At 38.6% G+C, this 22,172-nt stretch overlaps 1 protein-coding gene across 3 annotated transcripts in view; it reads right to left on the bottom strand.

Moving 5' to 3' along the window:
- The window catches only part of rap1gds1 (RAP1, GTP-GDP dissociation stimulator 1), a 33,612-nt gene that overhangs the window by 7,844 nt on the left and 3,596 nt on the right, over positions 1–22,172 (bottom strand). The window contains exons 2-8 of one of the 3 annotated variants that reach the window (XM_026936697.3): positions 18,222–18,332; positions 17,433–17,555; positions 14,331–14,456; positions 9,142–9,288; positions 5,148–5,276; positions 3,613–3,738; positions 1,421–1,564 (exon numbers count right to left, since the gene is read on the bottom strand). In XM_026936697.3, the coding sequence (XP_026792498.1) occupies positions 1,421–1,564; positions 3,613–3,738; positions 5,148–5,276; positions 9,142–9,288; positions 14,331–14,456; positions 17,433–17,555; positions 18,222–18,332 (906 nt within the window). The remainder of the gene's footprint in view (positions 1–1,420; positions 1,565–3,612; positions 3,739–5,147; positions 5,277–9,141; positions 9,289–14,330; positions 14,457–17,432; positions 17,556–18,221; positions 18,333–22,172) is intronic. The other 2 variants (XM_026936698.3, XM_026936699.3) reach the window with 2 other exon arrangements.

The raw sequence follows: 22,172 nt of genomic DNA, 5'->3' as shown, positions 1-22,172 counted from the left end.
ACCACCCTTACAAAATATTATGCATTGATCACAGCCAAAATTCACTACTTTACTATATACAGTAGAACAGTAACTGTATATAGCAAAGTACAATGTGGGACACTTTATGAATGGATGCAGAAACATGAAACATCACTGCAAATATCAATTTAACTTAATTTATCAGATTGTTTGCTGCCCACTTTAAGGAAAGAACTTAGGAAGAGCTTAAGAAGTCCTCATAGATTTGCTCTCCTACTGAAAGAAATTAAGATGATTTATGACAATCCACAAAGCCCTACCTACAGTACCACTGAACTTTAGAGGATATCAGGGACTCAGGCAGCCACATCAGCAGAAACTAAACTGCTACATAAACAATGTAATGCTCCATTAGAGTTGAACTACATTTCTTCTGGTTAAATGCAGCATCTAAATTCATGGAAGCATAACAGAAGCCCCTCTGTTCTCCAAAAAAAAAAAAAAAAAAACACAGAGAAAAGAGTCCGCTCCATCCATAAAATGCCACACAGTGGAAGTGGAATTGTGTTAGCACCCCACGACCCATTCAGCCTGCATTAATTATTCAGAGTGAGATGAAAAACACACCCCGCTCTGCTGCCTGTACAATCTGCTGCCTACTAAGTTGTGAGAAAGAAAGAGAGGGCCACACATCCATTTCCACACAGAGACTTCCCTGCTCTTCTCGAATACTGCATTTTTAAACAAGTAGAATTTCAGTATCTCGTTAATTCAGTTATACATAAAAAAAAAAAAAAAAACATAAGTTTTAACATTAATTTATTGAACACAGCTTTATCTTTCAGGTAAAAGTTTTAAACTGACCTGGACATCAAAGTTGTCTCTAATACTTCAGAACATGTTTACATCCCATACACATAGACTAAATATCAAACTGTGTATTATGTCTACAATATATCATGCCACTAAACTCCACTATGTGGCCCTGTTATTCTAATGCTAATTTGTTTAACGATATAAACAGGCCCACATGCTCAGGTGTGAGGTGTGTTTGGAGACCATTAATGCAGAAAGACTACCCCACGGGGACAGAAGAAGCTGCTACAGCTAAATATAGCTAAGTATATAGCTGCTGTAGCTGTTTGTGTGCTGACACAATCTGGCTCTACAGCACACACTCAGTCACTACAAATGATCAATATTCGAATACCTGATTAAACAAACTAGGGATTATCATTGTTGGTATCAGGGTTGATAAGACTTGAAAGCTTAGTTACTGTGAGGATGTCAGTATCAGTACCACAAAAGTGGAAAAAAGTGGAGTCAGTACTTGAATACTAAGATGAGTTTGGATATGTGGATATTTGAATAACCTTGCCCTGCTGTGTAGTTTTCCTGTATAAATCTAAATGAATTAAAATCAACATTAAGCATCAGTGGCTGAAGTCTTGAGAAGCACCTCCCAGCAGCAGCAGCACCATGAGGTCAGACGCTGTTTTGAGTTGAGCCAGGTCTTCCTCTCTGTCACTGTCCACCGTCTGAGCCACAACGTCCAACAGACACTCGACCAGACCTGCCTCGACCAGCTGCAGCTTTATTACATCTGACAGAGAGAGAGAGACAGAGACAGTGAGAGAGAGAGAAGGAGGGAGAGACAGACAGACAGACAGACAGACAGACAGAGAAACAAAGAAAGAAAGAGAGAAACAGAGAGGGAGACAGACAGATGAAGAGAGAGTGAGAGACAGAGTCAAACAGACAAAGAGGAGAAGAAACAGACAAAGAGTGAGACCGTCAGAGAGAGATACAGGCAGACAGGATGGACGGAAATACAGAGACGGATGGACACGGACAGAGAGAGCAACAGACAGACAGAGGCGCAGAGAGAGTTAGACAGGCAGACAGACAGACAGGCAGGCAGGCAGGCAGACAGACAGGCAGACAGACAAAGTAAGAGATATTTGCTTTAAGTGAATAAACTTTATGATTTCACCAGGATGAAAAACAATCCTGCTGAACAGTTACAATCAGTCACTTATCCCTTATGTATTTGCACTGTGAATTTCAAGACTTATTATTCATGCACAATATGAGTTATTTGCATATTAATCAGTGCTACACATCTAGAATTTAATATGCTACATTATGTAACAGTTACAAAACATAATCACAAACAAATTAATGTGAAATCTATCATACATGACTTGGAATTTCTGACAAGTAAAAAGAAGAAACAAAAAGTGTATCTGAAGACATGATCCAAGGCTGATTGTAGATGTGTGACTGCTTCTCTTGTGCATGGTTATGAAACTCCTGAAATATTTGAGCATTTCTCTCTCTCTCCCTCTCTCCCTCTCTCTCTCCCTCTCTCCCTCTCCCTCTCTCTCTCTCTCTCTCTCTCTCTCTCTCCCTCTCCCTCTCCCTCCCTCTCTCTCTCCCTCTCTCTCTCCCTCTCTCTCTCCCTCTCTCTCTCTCACTCACTCACTCCCTTTCTCGTAGTACAATGTAGTAGCTTTTAAGTAGGACGTTGTCTTGGAGACTGGCAGGCCGAGAGCGCTGTTCTGTGCACTGAATGATAAGAAACAGCCAGGCGGTCAACCACTCACCCCAGATTTCTTTTTCACACACGAGTCTCCATCACACTAATTTTTATCTTCCTTCTCATCCCTCATATGTTCAGGGCCACATCATCCCTCCATCTCTCTGGCCTCTCTCTCTCTCTAAAATGCTCTCTCTCACTCTGTCAGCATCTCACATGTACCTTTAACACAAGCTCTCCCTCTGTGGCTTATTTACACTTTTATAGTTCACCCATGCACACACTCACATCCATGCTTCCTAATTAGATATCTCCTTACTGATTCTCTCCACATTTGTTGATCACTCTTTGATAGATACTCATATCTAAAAATGGATCACACGCTCTCCAGCACACGCTACTTTTACACGCATATTTGCTCTTAAAAATTCAGACCGTCTCCTGGATAAAAGACACGGAGTAGCAGCTGAGAGCCGATTTCACGTCACAGAAGTGGTGCAGATTGCAGCTGTTCACAGATCCCTGATTCTTAACGTGGGCGCGATGGCAGAGAGAGCAAGTGACAGCACCCATTATCCAAACACAGACTACGCTCAAACAACTCCAGCAGCTGGCTAATTGTAGACCACTCTGCAACAGTGCTATGTCTGGAGAAGACCCAAAGCACAATAGGTCTATAATTCTGGTGTTTCTACTTGTTTGAACTAGCAAACAGATTAAAGTTATTCCAGACAATGAAAAAAACATGCAATATATATTTTTTCCATTTTTAGACACTGAAAGCTCCTACTTAATCAAAACCCCAAAGATTATTGCTTCCTCGCCACATTCCTCACATACACTCGCAACAGTTGGACACTGTGTCCATGTGTCAGTGTGAATGACAGGCCGAGCTTCTTTCAGGTCCTAGACAGTGTGTTGGTGCAACTGGCTCAGAGTCTACATTTAGGCAGGACTGACAAGTCAGGTCTCTCGTCTCATACATACACATTCTACTGTAGTAATGAAATTTTAAACAAACATTTGTATACATCCAGCAATCACCCACAACTATTACAATCATACTCCATGGAATTTACTTTACCATAAAACATTTCATGTCTGACTCTTACCATTCTCAGCCAGAGGAGCCAGCACCTCGAAGATCATCTCCTTCTTTTCATGTTCCGCTTGCTTCCGGAAAAGTCTCACTAGCTCCTCAGCAATATTTGTAGCTGCAAACTGCTCCTTACTTGATTCTACAGAGACCCGATGACCAAAGACATACACATCAGAATCATCACAGAGATGTTACTGAAGATTTAATGATGATTTTAATGATAAAACCAACATGTGAAACCTAGATACACAGAAGCAACATCACGTGTCATGTATAGGACTGGCCAGTTTGTTTTTTAACATTTAAAAAGCTCTGCTTAAAAGACCTGAGTACTGCCAGGTACCAGTACAGTGTAGAATGATACATTCATCTCAATACAAAATATTAGTACAGTTACAGCTCCACACGCATGAATAATTTTAGGAATGTCTGTGTCCTTTAGAAGAAATTAAGTCTCTTGTATACAAATCAATTCTGATCGGTCAGAAGGTGTTGATTAATTTTCAATAACAACACGGCTGCAAGACAAATCACAGTTTATATTAACGAGCTACATTATTGTTTCTATAGTTTCTACATAGGGACTTGTATGGTGGATGCTCCAAATAAATGGACTGAAAAATGTGTGTAATTTTGGATGTGAAGTATTCCGTGAAAAGACGTTTATTTATCACTTTTGGAAGAAGTCTCCACTGTCAGCACATGAGAAAGTTCCTTCAAGTTTTCAAACATGGGAAACATGACAAAAAATTGCAGTTTGTCATATTCTGTCTTTTAAACTTCCAGAGAAAGAAAAAGAGAAGCTGGTGAAGGAATGATTCTTATACTTTAAAATAAGTGATTACAGGAACTAACATTTTTTGCAGACATTCCACATAATTAAATGTAACTATAAATTGATAAGTGAAATGTGTGCTTCTTATTAAATTAATAAAAAAAGTCATCTTTGGCAAATTGTTGTGGCATAAGAGGAACTTCAGAGTGCTGCTCTCCTTTCTTATTGCTGCTTTGTCTCCAACAGTTATAGCAGGAAAAACATGAGGAAAAAAATAACTGCTCTGATTTTTATCATAATTAGTTCTTTCCTCTTTTCAGAACTGTAAAGGCTCAACCAGCAGTAGATGTTGATTCATGTTCAATACTAGACCATTTACGCTAATCCATTCCTGGGAGTTCTCACTCAAAAATGTATTAAACAGTACTGGTTTGGTATCAGTGTAAGGTAGTGGAATTAAAGGAGCATCAAAATGAAAATGATTACAGGAGAAGTGAAAGAGACCGATCTTGGAAAGGCCACAACACTGCAGTTTTTAGCATTCTATCTTCAACACAGTCACCTCATCTGCTACTATTTTAGGCCTGCATGGCCTAAATCTGGTGTTAGAAGACCTGAGTCTGATACTTCTGGCAAGGAGACAATTTCTGGATTTTAAACTATCTCTGTGCTTCTCTGTAGAGGAAAGTGGGAAGGAACATTCTCTAGACAACACATAAGATCAGGAGTCACATGGCATGAATGAGGAATGAATAGGTCTGTCAGTTATTTACCCAGTTCTGCCAGGTTTCCAAAGGCAATGAGGCACATTTCTGTGAGAGCTGTGTTATGCGCATGGACTCCCAGAAGCTTCACCAGGGTGGGTATCACTCCCATGCTAATCAGCTGGGCCTGCAATGTGTCTGAGGATGCAAAGAGATTAAATACACCGTATTAACTTCAACACTCGCATGCATCAGTGCACCAAAATGGAGATATTAGCTGTAAAATAAATGTTTTTGTAGTGATCATTGTGACATGGTAGACATTGCAGCAACACATTAATTAAAATCGCTTATTTGAGTGTTGCTTAAAATGGAGATACCTAAACATAAATTAAAAAAAAAAAAAGCCTAGGTCACAAATGGTAATGAAAAAGATCTCGATCAACACTCTCATTTAGGAATCATGTAGGTCTAAACAGAGATAACACACAGACCAGTGTAAGCTCAAATCCCTGATCTGATAATCTGACCGATACAAAAGCTCTCACAGGGACAAATGCATTGGCCTACAATGATATTATCCTTTCTGTCTCAGATGTCTCACACCAGCAGCATGGTATCACATGCATCTTGATGCTGCATAACGAAACGAATCAGATGGCAGTGTTTTTGTCTCGTAATACTGCAATATTGGTAGCCCTGTCACATTCGATTTCATCACATCAGCAAGCACATCCCCCTCCTCAATGCAGCAAAAGGGTGATAAATCCTGAAAAAAAACCTTTTCTCGCATAGTCAAGACTGCAAAACTGTACTCAACAACCCTGAAAGAGACAGACAGAGGAGGCAAGGAAGAACAGAACAGGAATAGACAAAAAGGAGACAAGTCAAGAGCTAGCAATAAAAAAGACGAATGAGAAGGAGAGACTAAAGAATTTAGGAGACCTAATGAAAAAGGTAGAGAGGGAGGGAGAGAGAGAGAGAGAGAGAGAGAGAGAGAGAGAGAGAGAGAGAACGACTGGAAACTGTGAGATATAAAGGCCAGATGCTGCATATACCATGGAAAGAAAAGCAATGTAGGGTTAGATAAGAAGCACTCTCTCATTTTTAAATGGTTTCATTCTAGGTTATGCTTGCTGAATTATTAACAACACAAAAGGCCAAAATGTGTTGTCTTTGTCTGGCAGTTAAGGTCTCTTCATTAATTTCCACTTTTCCACTATTTTGCCATGTACCAGTCCAGCAATACACACTGGCTAGCTTAGATTACTAATTTACACTGTGCACTCATTCAACTAGTTATTCGTAGTTATTACTGTAAAAGTGGACACTTTACAGCTGTGATTGTTCACAGGATTAAATCCAGGATCTAAAAGGATTCAAAAGATTTATCTTCTATGTCTCTCAGTAATAAAATACACACATAAACACATAAAATAGTAGCATAAATGTTTAGGAATTTCATCCCGTGACTACATCTGCCACACACCTCGGTGAGCACCCTTAGCTCTCAATCTTAGTAGGAATTTTCCAGATGTTTCTGACACAAGAAGCAGAGGTTTTACCTCATTCTGCATTCCTTTAGTCGCGACGCTACTGGCAAAACTCTGCAGTACTATAGCCTCCATCAACATTAACGAGCGCTACATTAGCCACAGTGACAGTGTACAAACATCGAGCCATTGGCTTGTGCGCAAACTCATTTACACAGTATAATTGCAAACACTTGAATGACTACTTATTACAGACCGTCCCACTTCAGCCTAGTGCAAGGCTAGAAACATTACTTCTCCCTTTTACCACCTGCAGATACTCAGATGGAGAGAAGCATCTGTAAAGCCTGCATGAAGAACACCACATAAAAGTTAATAATAGCATAAAATGTGTCACTATTCTGTGCTGTGACTGTGCCACAAAAATATTGCTGGTTTGATTTCTGGGACTGTATGAGGGGTAAGATTTTCTGAGACTACAAAACCCATTCAACTCAAATCCAAACTAATCCAAATCTAACTAAATTACTGCCATTCATTTGGTCAATAGTGAATACATGTTCGATTTATTACTTGTTCATTTCACTGTGGCGTCACTCTCAGCCACTGACTTATTACAGCACAGATTGATGCCGTCATCTCTCAAAAACAAAATCATCATTTTAAGGGCACAAATCAGCACAAACAAATGGCCTACTGTAAGTTTTATTTAATTTCTTTTATATTGGAGACCAACTTCACACAATAATAGGCTCTACTATGGTCTCTGTTGGAGAGGCTGGGAAACATCTGATTTGCTCTTACTGCTTTAAAGAAAAATGTCACAGTCATTCTGATCTTATAACCTTAACTACATTATCAATCATTTGCCATCTAACACCAAATAATGGAGGAACGCTATTATAGTGTTTACAATTTAAATGTAATAGTTGTAATGGCAGATAAAGATGATGTTCAAATGTTTGCATACTTGTTAGAGCTTTGACATCAGAAAAAAAAAAAAATCAAGGATCCATATGTGTTAAACTCGTAAGAGCTTTCCACTCAATGCAATGCATAATGCAACGTAGAAAAGGTTTGCTTTAGTATTGCAGCTAATCGATCACTGCAGCACAGAATGACTATAAATAATTATCTCTTTAAGGGATATTTTTATCCAAATACACTTAACAGGGAATAAGTTTCATTGAATTATGATTTTCTCATTGTAGCATTATCACATAGATGCACCTGACAAGACTAAAGACTGAGAACAGTGCAGAAATTGAAAGGGAGACAGAAGCACAGAAAGATTCAGAGACTGGAAGGAATGCGTACATATTAACCCCTTATATGGACCCCAGGTTAGTATTCCATTATTCAACTTAAGACATTTCATTCAAAACCTGTTGTGAATTATTCATTATGAGATTGAGCTGTGTAAGTCTTTAGCTGCCGACAAGTCATCTGAGTTGAAGGCAGCAGGCATCAAGTGGTTTGTGCACTTTTCAAATCAAATCATCATTTTCAAGTATCCCTGTGTACTTTTTCTCAAGCAGCAGGACAGAATGAGAAACTCTGACCCCAATTTAGCTTGCTAGCTGTGAATGGTAAGGCACTGGAAAGTAATTACCATTTTATGCCAGCCACGATGCCAGCAAGACAGAGAACAAAATGGAGCTTGGCCTGTCTGTTCATTATTCAGCGCAGGAACAGAGTTAAATACTCTGCATGCATTCTTAGTCAAGGTAAAATTCCAGCTAGACTACTTTCATCGTTGATACCATGTGTTATCACACAATCATACTGAATAGAAAGGAAGATTTTTCTTGGTTTTAAAGTTATAAGACACTACTTGAAGCAGTTTTAGATTTAAAACAGAATATGCATACAAGAACATTTACCAGCCGAAGGGGGAGTACAGCTCCAAGAGCTTTGCTTACTTTCCTCAAAGCCACTGTGGTCTCAGTGGTCATTTAAGAGCAAATCATTGCCATTCTGAATCATAGCTGAGTTTTCTGAGCAGTTATATCACTGCCACATTATCATCTGCTACAGGGGTTCTCACTTTTTTGCATCAGGGACCTCTTTGTAAAATGTAAAATAAATTTAACTGACCCCCCTCAGTATATATTTATTTATAATAATAGAAATGTAATATTTATATGTAATAGTAGTTGGTAGAGCCTATTCAAGGACCTGTTATTAGCCAACAATCTGGCCATTGGGAAAGTTTTACTCCTAGATTACTAGCGGCATATTGTATGTTTCCGACGAGTCTATACATTGTGATTAGTGACCCATCATTTAGAACAAACTGATCAACATTTATCCTCATTTGAATGGTCCCCTAGAGATTTTAGCATTGACACTCAACAACCTGTCAACAACTTACTACACCATATAAAACATACTAATACCAACAAAGCCAAATAGTTATTAGCTACTAAGCCAAGACTCAAAGAATTGAGTCTTAATTGCCAATAGCCAACTAGCCTACTACATCATTGACAGTTTCTCAAGCATCTCAGAATTCATCTATAGGGAACCATCCAAATGCATTTTTCCCCTAGTTGGGGTTCGGTCATTACCATTATCATTGCTATAGTTCATCAGCATGCCACAAAAGACAGTCAAGAGCTTCCCGGTGGCCGGGTCAGTGTTATGGGCCAGAGCCTTAATGTGCTCTGCTACTATCTGAGCAGCGCCCGCTTCGTGAACTGCACTTCTGCCCTCATCTGCAAAACAAAGAGGTCACGTAAAAATAAACAGGACAACAAAAGGATACAAAAAGACAACAACCTGCAAATCATAAATGACAGCAAAAAGAGGCATTAACGCAACTTAAATTACATATGACGGGATAGGGATATTAAACAATAAGTGCAGGTAATTATAAGAACAGGTGAATTGTTGATAAGGTTCGAATAAAAAAAAAAGAGAAAGAAAGTATAGTCAAACACAAAATTGCAATACTAGCTACAGAACATCCAGTTCTTTTTCACTGATAGTGTTTCTTTTTGGTGTTTCTCAATTTCTCCAGGGTTTCAGGCTAGTCATGTTGCCATGACCTGATGAAGTGAGAAACCAGCAAGAACTCATTTTCAACAAGAGAATAGCTCCAGGCTGTAACACGTATCCCCCACATGAAGGCTATACTCTAGGTAATTGCAAGACAAAACCTGCAACAAATAATAATGGACTACTAGTAGACCTTTGTAAGTTATACAAACAGGCCTCTTCAGTCCTCTCATCACTTCCTCTCTCTCGTCTTCTCTACTGGAGTATATACTTCCAGTGAAAATCATATCAGATAGAATGTCACTAGCCCAACCCCACTTTTTGCACTTCTCTCTTCATTCCCACCCCTCTATTCAACTCAATAACTTCCCTCCTCCCTTCACATATCTCCTCCACTCCGTTAGAGGAAGGAAACATCTTTTTCTCTCCCCCCAGCAAATTACAGGCCATCACTCAAAGCCGCAGCTGCAGAGCCGACAGCAATGCAGGTCACAAACACTGGGGATGAATCTAAAGGGAAAGATTAAATGCATTGAGGATTTCTGAAATCCAGACTCATTGAATAATATTCACAAAAGATTTTGAGTTTCAGCTGTCTGATTATCATACCTTGACAATAAACCTAGAGGAATCACTCATTTTCAGGCAGTTTTGATTGGACATTGAACCATTTTGTTGGCTCCAAAGTATACGTATACAGTATATATAAAGTGCATCTGACGCGACAGTGGATGTTCTCACCTCTGGAATAATGTTAGTGTTAGACTATACTTGACTTTTATACGATAACCACTATGAAAGCAGCAGAGAGAAAAGCCAAGGCAGTGGGAGTGTCTGAAATACAGCTAAGCAGTGGGAAATGTCTGCTACTGATCAGATTTTTCGAAGGCAGGATGAATGTAGACACACACACACACCCTTAAGACTATCATGCTGTGGACGCATTTTGCAGAAACTCCTTTATGTTACACTGCAAAAAACGACATCTTACCAAGTAAAAATATCTTGAATACAGTCCAATTTCCTATTTTAAGATTATAATAAACCAAATATAAGATTATTAAGCCTATTTCTAGATATATTTGTATTGTGAAGCTTTTTCTTTTTCTACTACCAGATAATTTTGCTTCTTTCTAGAAATAAATGGTTAAAATTAGCAAATTTATCTGCCAATAGAACAATACTATTTCAAGCATGAAATTAGTAAAATAAAATGTCTAGTTCAATAATCTTATATTTAGTTCCTTGTAGTCTTCTAATAGGAAACGCTAGATTACTTTGACGATATTCAAAATATTTTCACTTGCTAAGATGCCATTTTTTTGTAGTGTATTTAGTTAGAATATTAAGGACATTGGCAGCAGAAGACACAAAGCTGATACACTATCAATATCAACAGAATAAACCATTGTAACCTTACAGAGACCAAGCAAACTATCATTAGAGAGACCAAGAGACTCCATATAACCCACTGTATACAAGTAGAACACTGAACATGGCAAAATGGCTTTATTAATCCACGACACTCTCTCTGAGCTCCTGTATACAGAAGAGGGCAGTTATTGCTTTCCCCTAAGCATACTCAGCTGCCCCATGATGTTGCATAAGCAATAGCCTGGGTAATATGTGGTGGTTTCACATGTCTCTGAAGAAGCAGAGGAAGCACAGTTTAGCCTTTCTGTCTCCAGTTGGTGAGTGTTGTGCAATATGGGAGAAGAAGCCTATGAGTAGACTGGAAATAAACAACATGAAAACATGACAGTCGTATATCAGTCCAGTTCTGTGGGAGGAAACACCTTGTTGATGAGAGAGGTCAGAGGAGAATGGCCAGACTGGTTCAGGCTCAGTCGACTGTAACTTAAATAAACACTCTTTACAACCATTGTGAGCAGAAAAGCATCTCAGAATGCACAACGTGTTGAACCTTGAGGCGACTGGGCAACAGCAGAAGACCACATGGGCTTTCACACCTGTCAGTCAACAACAGCAAGCTGAGGCTACTGTTTACAAGGGATCACCAAAACACTTTCTCCCATTCTGATGTTTGATGTGACCATTAACTGAAGCTTGTGACCTGTATCTGCAAGGTTTTACGCACTGCTGCCACATGATTGGCTGATAATTCCATGAATGTGCAGGTGTACAAGTGTTCCTAATAATAAGTATTTTTCTTTGTTCTAAATGTAGTTTTTACTTAAAACAAGTAGTTTTTTTTTCTTAAAATTAAATTGTTTACCAAAATAAGTAGTTAGACCTATTTGAAAACCTCTCTCATGAAGCTGGTTGAGAAAATGCCAACAGTGCCCAGAGCTTAATGAGGAAAACTGTTTAAGAAATTAAAATATAAAATAGTTTTGATTTAAACACTTTTCTTGGGCACTGAACATGTCCATATGTATTATTTCATAGTGTGAATATCTTCTATTCTAAAATAGTGAGAAAAAAAAGGAAAGAGAGAGAGAGAGAGATCCCATCTATGAGCAGGTGTGTTTATATGTATGTTTTATAACTCAGCAAATCTCTCTCGTTTATAGCTATAGCTATGGTGTGAGCTGTGAGTCATTTCATTTGGCATGAAAAATGCTCCAAGTCTCACTCACCCATGCCCACGCAGAGTCTAGGACAGCTGCCCACTACCCACACCCCCCCACACACAAACACAGCTCATGAATCATGAAGAAAGAAAACGAGACAGAGTATTCACCGTCAGGCTCTTTGGTTGTTTCCAGGCATTAGTCCTGCTAGTGTTTGGCCTTGGAGGAGTCTTTTCACAATTTATCCTAATTAATCCTTCAAAATCGTATAGTCTAATACTATACAATAGCCAAGGACATGCATGCAGATTCGCTGGATAAGGATGCTCACCAGACTGAGCAGGATTAATCTCACTTGGGGTTGTAAAATCAACAAAGGCCTGCAGTGGACTGGCTGTCGCTGTGATGACATGTGTTGGCTTAGACCCAGGGTCATTCGCAGCCGAGCTCCAGTTCAGCTGCTCCCTCAGCCAGCTCACCACAGAGCAACAGGGTATGAGCGACTAAGAAACACTTTTCTTTGCTCATAATCACATGAACTGCCTAATGGTTTGGACATTTATGAGCAATTCAACTGCCAGTAATTTAACAAAAACTTGATGATTCATGAATTTCACTGCTGGGGGTTTACCTGACTAATGCTGTATATACACTTCTGTTTTATCAGTTTTTCCTGCACTTTGGCTGACTGATACAGGCAATAACTTATGACAATGCTATTTGGGGGAAAATAGTGAAGAGACATGTAAGCACTCCCCATGTGCAGTGGACTGCAAATATGGAGAACACATTGAGAATGATATCCACAGCTTCATCCGCTGTTTACATTGCCTCTTATGGTTCTGCATATAAAAGCACAATACATGAAGTCCAACAAGGAGCAGTATATCCAGCTCTATCTTTCTCTGTGTCACATGATAACAGGATTATGATTACATTTGTTATTCTGAAGATTTGTTCACTCCCTATATTCTTTTCATTCCCTACATCACTATTTACATCTATTCACTTGGCAGATGCTATTTGACATTTCCATTCTTCTCCTCCCCTGGATGGGCTACGCTATTGCTGTGCAGACACACTAGCAGGAGTGAACATTCCCAGTTTCTTCTCCACAAAAATGTCTTCCCTCCACACTGATGAAAGCCACATTGCATTTTAACACTAGTTTACAATAAGCTTGTATGATTATTATTCATGCCCCATGACAGCATCCCAAATGGCTTCCTTTTCTTGAGCTCTACCAAAAGTATAACATAAGTGTCTTGTATAGCCTACGCAATGCACTACGTAAAAAATGTGGTGGAAAAACAGAGCCAGATGTAAAGTGGTAAACACTAAATCTGTATTTATATATTTATTTATTAAAATAATTATTTAAGATAAAAAAAATTAATCATCATTAAAATATGCTTTCAAGTACAACTTATTTAAAAAACTACCTCTGCTGAACATGTTTCACACAAAACTCCTCATTTTAGAACTGAAGTGCCAATAGAAATGTGCCTCGTGCCTCGCTGTTTTTCAGACACTTGACCTAGCAGCACTGTTTTCTCTCTCATTCAAACAGTTAACGATAGCAGTGTGTTTGGCTGCGCACATGTGTATGTTTTCTTTCTGCAGTCCTACTCTAAAGATACACACACCCACACAAGTCTACACTGTGAAAGACTCGCTGTTCACAGGTAAAGCGGTTTTAGCGGCACTATTATATCCATCCTGTAAACCGTTCTGTTATCGCAGCCCTGCACAATGCGCTAAGCATGAAAACTCTCATCGAGACAGCGAGGCAGCAAAGTGTCTTCTATTTTCTTATTATCAATTAAAAAATAGCACAAGGTACCATGAAAGGACCAGTCTAATTAGCAAGTGTACAATGCCAATAATTAGAGGGAGAAGTAAGCAGAACACTAATGAAGCAATAACCAGTAGGCAGTTGTTATTTGTGCACTTTGAATTCACAGATTAAATCAGATCCATTAGATACTCCATAGTAACAAAGCAATTATGAGAAGATGGGTGAGTGTGTGCGACTTATTTGCTGTGTCTCTAACAGACAGACCTGAATGAGGCACAAAATGACCATGGCTCCAGCTTTATTTGCTATATTATCAAATGAACACAGCCCTGCTTGTTATTCATTTCCCCAATAATCCTCTCAATTTTCCTGCAGACCCTAAAATGGTTTCTCATAGACGCGACAGCAGCAGGGGAGGGGGACTTACGGCTGTCGTAGCAGATGTTGCCCAGGGCTCGACCCGTCTGAAGCAGCACCTCCTGGTCCTTGCAGTTGAGCAGCTGAACCAGTGGGGGGATGAGGCCTGCCTCCACACAGGGACTCCGCATGAACTCTGCGATGAGAAATACAATGCAAATCAGTCTCCACTCATAGGAACACTGTCTGTGATTGGAAGGCGTTAAGACACCAATTATGCCACAAAACTTTCTGTATGAGGTAGAACTTTCTTTAAAGTAACTACAGTTATGCTACAGCGAGTTGCTTATGGTGCTCCTGTCAAAATCACAGCTGCTGTTATATACAATGCAGCAACTGTCTCTCCTGTCAGAAGTGATGTTAAAAGCATGCAGTAAACTAACAGATGCTTTTATACAGAATCTTTTGCAATCACAAGAGCAGGTATTACAAATGACAATATAGTGCATTTTGTGTGTGTGTGTGTGTGTGTGTGTGTGTACTGTCAGGATTAAAGTGTCCCAACTATGTAGCAAAACCAGACAAAAACAGGGGTAACTCTACCTTGTTTACATTACATACAGTACTGTGAAAAAGTCTTAGGCACCCTCATTTTTTTAATATAAATTTTGCATTAGATGTTTATTTTATGACTTCTGCATTATTGAGTCAGTTAAAAACATTTCCAAACATTACTTTTCAAACAAAAAATTAAACACTACAGAAACTGTTTGTATGTTCGAGAATTATTAATTAATAAACTCTTTGTCAGATTAAAAAAAAACATACTGAAGGCTGTCAGGTTTTACCTGCAGAAACAGACGCAAACACAGAGAGTGTGACAATCAAAGTCTTGAGAAGATTCTCCAAGATGTTCTGTAAAACTTACTGGCCAATTTCCATATAAAACTGAACACAGCATACCTGAGACTACTGATACATTTTTAAAAAGCAAAGAGAGTCATGCCAAGTATTGTTTAGTTTACTACTATGTGCTGCTCATTATAATAGTTTATAATAGTCTTTTTTATGTAGAAAATGTTTAATTTAATTATTTTGGAGGTATCTTTTCTTTACGCATGCCTAAGACATTTGATTAGTACTGTATATATAATCCTATGTCCTGAAAAGTCACAAAAAACAAAAGTAGAAAGTGTTAGAAAGTAGAAAGCATTTTTTTTTTTCAAAAGGTGGTCACATTTACTGGCTCTGAAGAAATGGGACATCAATTATAGCACCTTTAAAATGTCTCCATTCTGTATGAAGAGCTAAAGCCTCAAATGGACAGAGCACAGATGTTCCTGGTGGAATGCCGCTAGGAACCTATCAGTGGGAGGCTACCAAAATCATGCTACACCAGCGGGCTAGCCTCATTAGACGCCACACATTCCACTAAAAGCCCATTCATTATTTTAAACCTTTCTCTATCTTTCACAAACCCAATTCACTGCCAGGCTGTCCTCTCCTAGACTTCCTGAAGCAAGAAGCACTTGTATAATTAGCCTAAAAGCAGGGAAGTAGGCCAAGCACTGACTCGGCAGAATTTAGGTTTTATGGGTTTTGCAGGCTGGCAGCATGGCAGAGGAGGACATAAACTTATGCATTAGCTGGAGTGAATATTAAGGTGATTCACTGTGCGTGATTATTGTACTGAGCTGAAAATCAGTTATTTGAAGAGAAAAATTATTCCAATAAACAGATTGCTTTCCTGGTAACACTGAATAAAACTGGGATCTGAGCTTCAAATTGAATAAAAACTTGCTATGCTGAACTAAGCATTTGAGTTCAGCTGAGCATTTAGCCTGCTTAAACTCAAATTTCTTCAACAACAAGACTCTGCTGTAGATGTTCACTAAAAGAACAGTCTCACAGTCTAGACAGCTTGCCAAGCTGTCAGGAACAGCACGGCTGTGTCTGCACTTTGGGGACTAAGAGTCTGCATAAGTCTTCCAAGCCTTCAGATTATACTCTTAGAGCAATCCCAAAATGACATTATTTATTATTCTCTGGAGAATTAATAATCATAAAATACAACATCTTTCCTACATGTTGCAGTTATATATTACTATGACATTTCTCTATGAATCAACAATTCACAGGGGGTGAATCTACAATAACAGATGGTAATGATATATTTTATAAATTATTATTGAATGCTCAATTCTAATTTTTATTTTTTGAGATTAAATACTCAATTTTGACTGGTCGGAAATAGTTGGGTAATTTTCTGTAACAGCACAGCTCTGACAGTAGTTCCAGGTGCAGTGTTTATATTAATACGCTCCATCTAATATGTTATCATTTCTACAGGAACAACTTACACAGGGACTGTATGGAGGACACACCATATAAGGTGCATAGGGTTTTAAATGTGTGTGAAATCACTAATATGGTAAGGTTTTCTGTGTGAAGACGTGACACTTTGAATTGTGCTGTTATTTGAAAATAATCAACCTTAGGGCTACTAATGTTTCGCCTTAGTCCGCATCCCACCACCCTATTGTTGATTATCTTCCTAAAAGTATGAGTTTTATTCCTTACATATCTTAAGAAGCGCTGACATTTAGAGTAAAATATAAATGTGATATAGATGTTCCTGGCAGAGAAAAAGGAGGGGTCACAAAACTTCAGTTCCCGCTGCCTGTTATTCAGCCAAGTCCCATCTGTTGTCAGACTAAGAGGGCTAGTGATGTTTAATAGACAGCGGATGTGACAACACAACAAAATAGGATTGATACAGCGATAAGGCAGAGACGATTTAAAAATACATTTTTGCATTTGCATTTCTAATCTACATTTGTTTTGAGATGAAAGTTAAGAACACTAATCTAGCCATCATGAAAATCTACATCTAAATCTAAGACATGATTGGGGATACTGCATATTGTATCTAACTGTGGCCTGATATATTGGCTACAAATGCACAATAATAATCACAATAAAAAAAATGATGCTGGCTGTTTTGCCACCCAGACCAACATCATTTACATAGCCCATGACATACTGGGAAAAAAAAGGGTAGGAAAGAGATTACAAATCAAAGTTGCCTACGAGTAGATATTTCTCTGTTACAGGTAGATTGTTCTACAAATCACAGCCGAGTTCACCATGAAACAGGATCAGGAGTTCTCACCGTTTTTGGCCACCTCCGCTATGATGTTGGCTACTTTGGGTGTGCAGGAGTTCTGTGTGGCCAATAAAGAAGGCATCATGGAAAGAACACCCATCTCCTGGATTTTTCCACTGGCTTCCACATCTGCAAATAAAGATTAATTAGGAGGAATTAATCTCATGACACTGTAATATAAAAATCACAGCACAATAACATTCATGTAATGTGAAATCTTATTTATACTTCCTATTAACATTTTACATAAATCTCATAAAGACCTGCTTCATTTCAACTGCAAAGCCAAGAAATCTGAAAATCAGACCATAATGACTGTGCATATGCTGTGACTAATTAGTGACTAGTGTGCAGAAGCGAGAAGGGCCAGTTTCACTCTTCCTTCACTGGCATGCTCCATCATTATAAGTGCCCTGAGGATCAGTATAGCAGCACCTCTCAGACCACAGAAAGCCTACAGCATTCGGCAATTACGTTCAACAGAACAACAAGTCAGTGACAAAAACACTGCTCCCATCTGAATAATAGCAGAAGCAGAATATTTGGGGGAGGAAGAAAAATCTGTCAACCTTCCAGCATACGTTTAAAAAATACTGCCAAATCAGACCATCAGACTGAAGAATGTCCATCTCACACTTTTTCAAATGGCGGTACACAATATCCAAATTGTCGGGTCATCCATAATGTACAAGCAACACACCCTTCCTGTCAGTCTCTATCCTAAAATGCTAAACACATGAACAAAGATGAGACTTCACATGAGAGATGATGAGAAGATGAGGCTAGCAAGCTTACTGTTATGGGACAAAGCTTTGAGCAGGCAGTCCAGGCAACTCTCCACACTGTCTGATGCACTGTCCGCTGATGAGAGCTTCAGCGTCTTCAGGGCTTCGCTCAGGTTATCTGCTAAGAGAACACAACACAGATCAGTTAAACAAACACTAGTCTCATGAGTCAGTCTTCTAACTGAACACAGCCAAGAACTGCCTAATTTTACAGGAAGAGGCCACTGGACTGACACTGCAATTTACTCCCCACTAACAGTTTTAAACAAAACTCTCTAATGCTTTTGGTGATGCAATAAGCTTTTTTTAGTTCAATTCCACTCCAGATGCAGCGAAGAAGTAAATGAGGACACCAAGTTAACACGGGAAAAGTGAACTTGTATGCTGAAGCAAATATCTAATTAAAGGCAAAAATTTTTCCCTACCTCATGGTATTAGCATCTCTAACACTTCCCCAATTCTCATATCATGTAGGGGTTCTGTCACTATCTACAGATATTTTAGAGAAAATCTGAAAATGTTTTGGATCGTAAACTGTTTTAATAGAGAAAGCAATAAATAACAATAACGTTAGGTTATATCTGATACATGACCAAGTGCAATTTATTATTTCACAGTTTTATAAGCGGGGAAAAGGTTAAGTGTACATAATAAAGTGTATTGAACACTGCACTTCTTATGTTAAGTAAAACAGTTTTACATTTTTGATGCATACTGATTAGATCTTTTCCATTTTCTTTAAAGCTACTGGTCTTAATTCCACCGGTCAAAAAGCATTTTGGCTGATAGGTCGATTTTACTAGAATGAAATGAGTTATTCATGTAATATACACTGAAAGGTAAAAATGCTGATACAGTGTACAGAGTACCACGCTCCCACATTAGCTAGCCTCCAGCCCTTGCTTCTTATCTACCCAGAAGGTAAGTTTCGAGGGATGTGGTACTAATCACAACTTTTTGAAAATTAATTGGTATGCATGAATCTAAGATTATTCGCAATTTCATGTTATTTTCTGTAAGAAAAAAAAAATCACAACATAATCACACTTCACTAGCCCACTATCAGTGTATCAATGTAAACAATGATATGGCTGGAAACACAAAACTGGCTTCTGCCATGAATCATGGGAAAATCTAGACATCAGGAAAAAGGTGGAGTGGTTTTCCTGTTGGAAACCGGTTTACAGAAGTGTGATTGATCTGACTGCACCCTAAATGTACAAAGCAGAGGTGTAAACATTAGGGTTCCACATGATACAACTTCGATTCTTAAGGCAACGATTCTATATTTCATGATATCACTGATACGATACAATACGACACTATTTGATTTAGTAGCCTCTGATCGATTTGTGACCTGGGGTAGACCATTAATTTGTGAATGATGATGACGGAGAGAAGAACTATTTTAAAATTATCAGACTAAAGGGCAAATCACCTTGCTAGACTATTAAATTATTTACACAACAGTTTTAAAATAAGACAGATTTTATACTCTCTAGTTGTCTGTCCTTTTTCAATAATAATCAATTTAGAATCAGTTATAATTGATAATCATTGATTTATGATTGTTGCCTTGATTCATGAGCCCTGGGTGGAGTGACAGAGTAAGACAAAAAGCAGAAAAAAACAAAACAAAACAAAACACAATCACACATTCAAGCAAGTCCTCTGATTTCACACAGAGATGCACACATTAAATAAACTGTTTCAGTCATAGAAACTCAATGACTCACAGAAATAAATATCCCATAAAGATATTTCTAGAACATTGCAATATTCTATTTCAGGAAAGCCTGCAAAGAAAGACCTCTCGGAAATGTTTAAGTCTCATTGTTAAATTAAAGACATGTAATACCAAACCTTGTCTAACAAACCAGGACAAATATCTACATCCAGGAGACACTATGTAGGTAACCAATCTCAGTTATTTCAATAGGCATGATGGCTTTACTAATGTCACTTGGACACAGGGGAAGCCAATTACAATCATGTGAATGGCAATGCTGGGGACTACTTGTCACAAAAGAGGCTTTAAAAGTGATAGATAAGTACAGAGACTATTAAGAGGCCTACTTTGGTCATCTTGGTGCTAAGGTCAGCAGGAACACTCAGCAGGTGAAGAGAATAAGCAATGTTTCAAATGGCTTGTCAGGCTCCTTTATTACAATGAAAAACCATGTCTGAAACACTGGCTAACTGCTCCTGAAGCAATATCACACCCACAAGTCTGCTAAACTACAGACAGAGAGCCCAGACTTTACTAAATAATAAATAGGTAAGCAAATGAAGGATTTGAGAAAGGCCATATGGTGGGGAGGCGATTCTTCACGGGTAAGTGATGAAAGAGAACATGTTGCAATTCCTTCTAGTATTTTCTGATGAAAATAAATGGACATCAGCAAGCAGCTGTGCTAGTTTTACCCATTTCTGGGTAAAGTAATAAATAAGTAAGCTTTAAAAAAATCACATATTTTTAGCCCAGCATTAGCCCAGATTTACAGGGAAAGAAACCATAGCAACCAGGGCTTACAAACAGCATGCTGCAGCTATATATTTAATTATTCTAATAAAAAGAGAAAAAAAAATTAAGAAAATGATATGATGTATTTTAGTGGTTTTTTTGTGTCCATCACAATGCAAAATCACATAGTGACTGGTCTGTACCATTGTTAAAATATGGACCAATCACTCGTCTGTCTCAGAGTTTCCAGCGTTAGTTTTACATGGTTTAACAAATTTAGACTCGATATCAATACCACTGCTGGTATAATGACTAAATTAAAGTTGGTTTAATTTTCAACACTCACACTTCTAATGCCAATACGACTCACATAAAACATGCAACAATGTTTTTAAGGATTAATACTTTATCAACACAATCATTTTCGCTCACTTTCATGCAGGCTACCAATAATTTTGGAGGACACTGCATCCTACATATATGGTGACTTGACATTAGGCTGAGAAAATGCTAGAGTATCCTACTTTTTATTCTACTTTTACTTTACTCAGAAACAAAATTAGCAATAACTAGGCACAACGGTTAATGATGCATTGGCAGAGCAACTTCAAACATGCTGAATGCATGTACTAGATCCAGGCTTACAGACTGGTATGTATGGAGGTTCAACAGGGTTTCATTTGCAGAGTGCTTGAGGTTTGATTTGGTTCATGAAATCTGTCTTATGGCATGTTTTTCTTTAAAGCATCAGGAACATGTGTCAGGGATCACCCTGTAGGACATGGCATACACACAGGTCAAGTGCATTTTTGGCCTTATCTGTTACACCCTCAGAATGAGAGTTCTTTGCTCAATCCCAAACTGCAAGTGTCAGCCTGTCAGACAGTGACAGGACACCTGAAATCCACTGCCAAATCTAATAATCACAGTGATTTAAAGCCAACAAAGCATCAGGCTTAAAAGAAATCAACTTAAAAGGATCTGCTGTGGATAAAAAGACTGATTTGGATGTGCATGTATGCAACTGAGTGTTTGTACATGGGGGCATGTTTTTATACCTTGGCAGGGACCAAATGTCCCAACAAGCATAGCAATATCTGACAGGTATGACCTTGTAAGGATATTTGGCTGGTCTCCATGAATAAAGCTGCTTCTAACAAAAATTCATTCATTCATCTTCAGTAACTGCTATATCCTGGTCAGGGTCACGGTTGAGCCGGTGCCTATCTTAGTAACACTTGGCATGAGGAGGGAGAATTCACTGCAGATGGGATGCCAGTCCATCACAGAGCACCAACCACAAACACATTGATACACTCTTTCACACCTTTAGCATAGCCAATCTACCTACCAGCATGTTTTTGGACCATGGGAGAAAACCCACATAAACAATGGAAGAACATGCAAAACTAAACACAGACAGCAAACTGAGCGCAGGATCGAGCCCAGAACCCTGGAGCACGGAGGCGGCAACTCTACCCACTGCACCACCATGCC

This window comes from Pangasianodon hypophthalmus, chromosome 4 (genome assembly GCF_027358585.1).
Source record: "Pangasianodon hypophthalmus isolate fPanHyp1 chromosome 4, fPanHyp1.pri, whole genome shotgun sequence".
Lineage (NCBI taxonomy): Eukaryota > Metazoa > Chordata > Actinopteri > Siluriformes > Pangasiidae > Pangasianodon > Pangasianodon hypophthalmus.
Note: the sequence above shows the minus strand (reverse complement) of the source record. Positions and strands in the feature narration are given on the sequence as shown.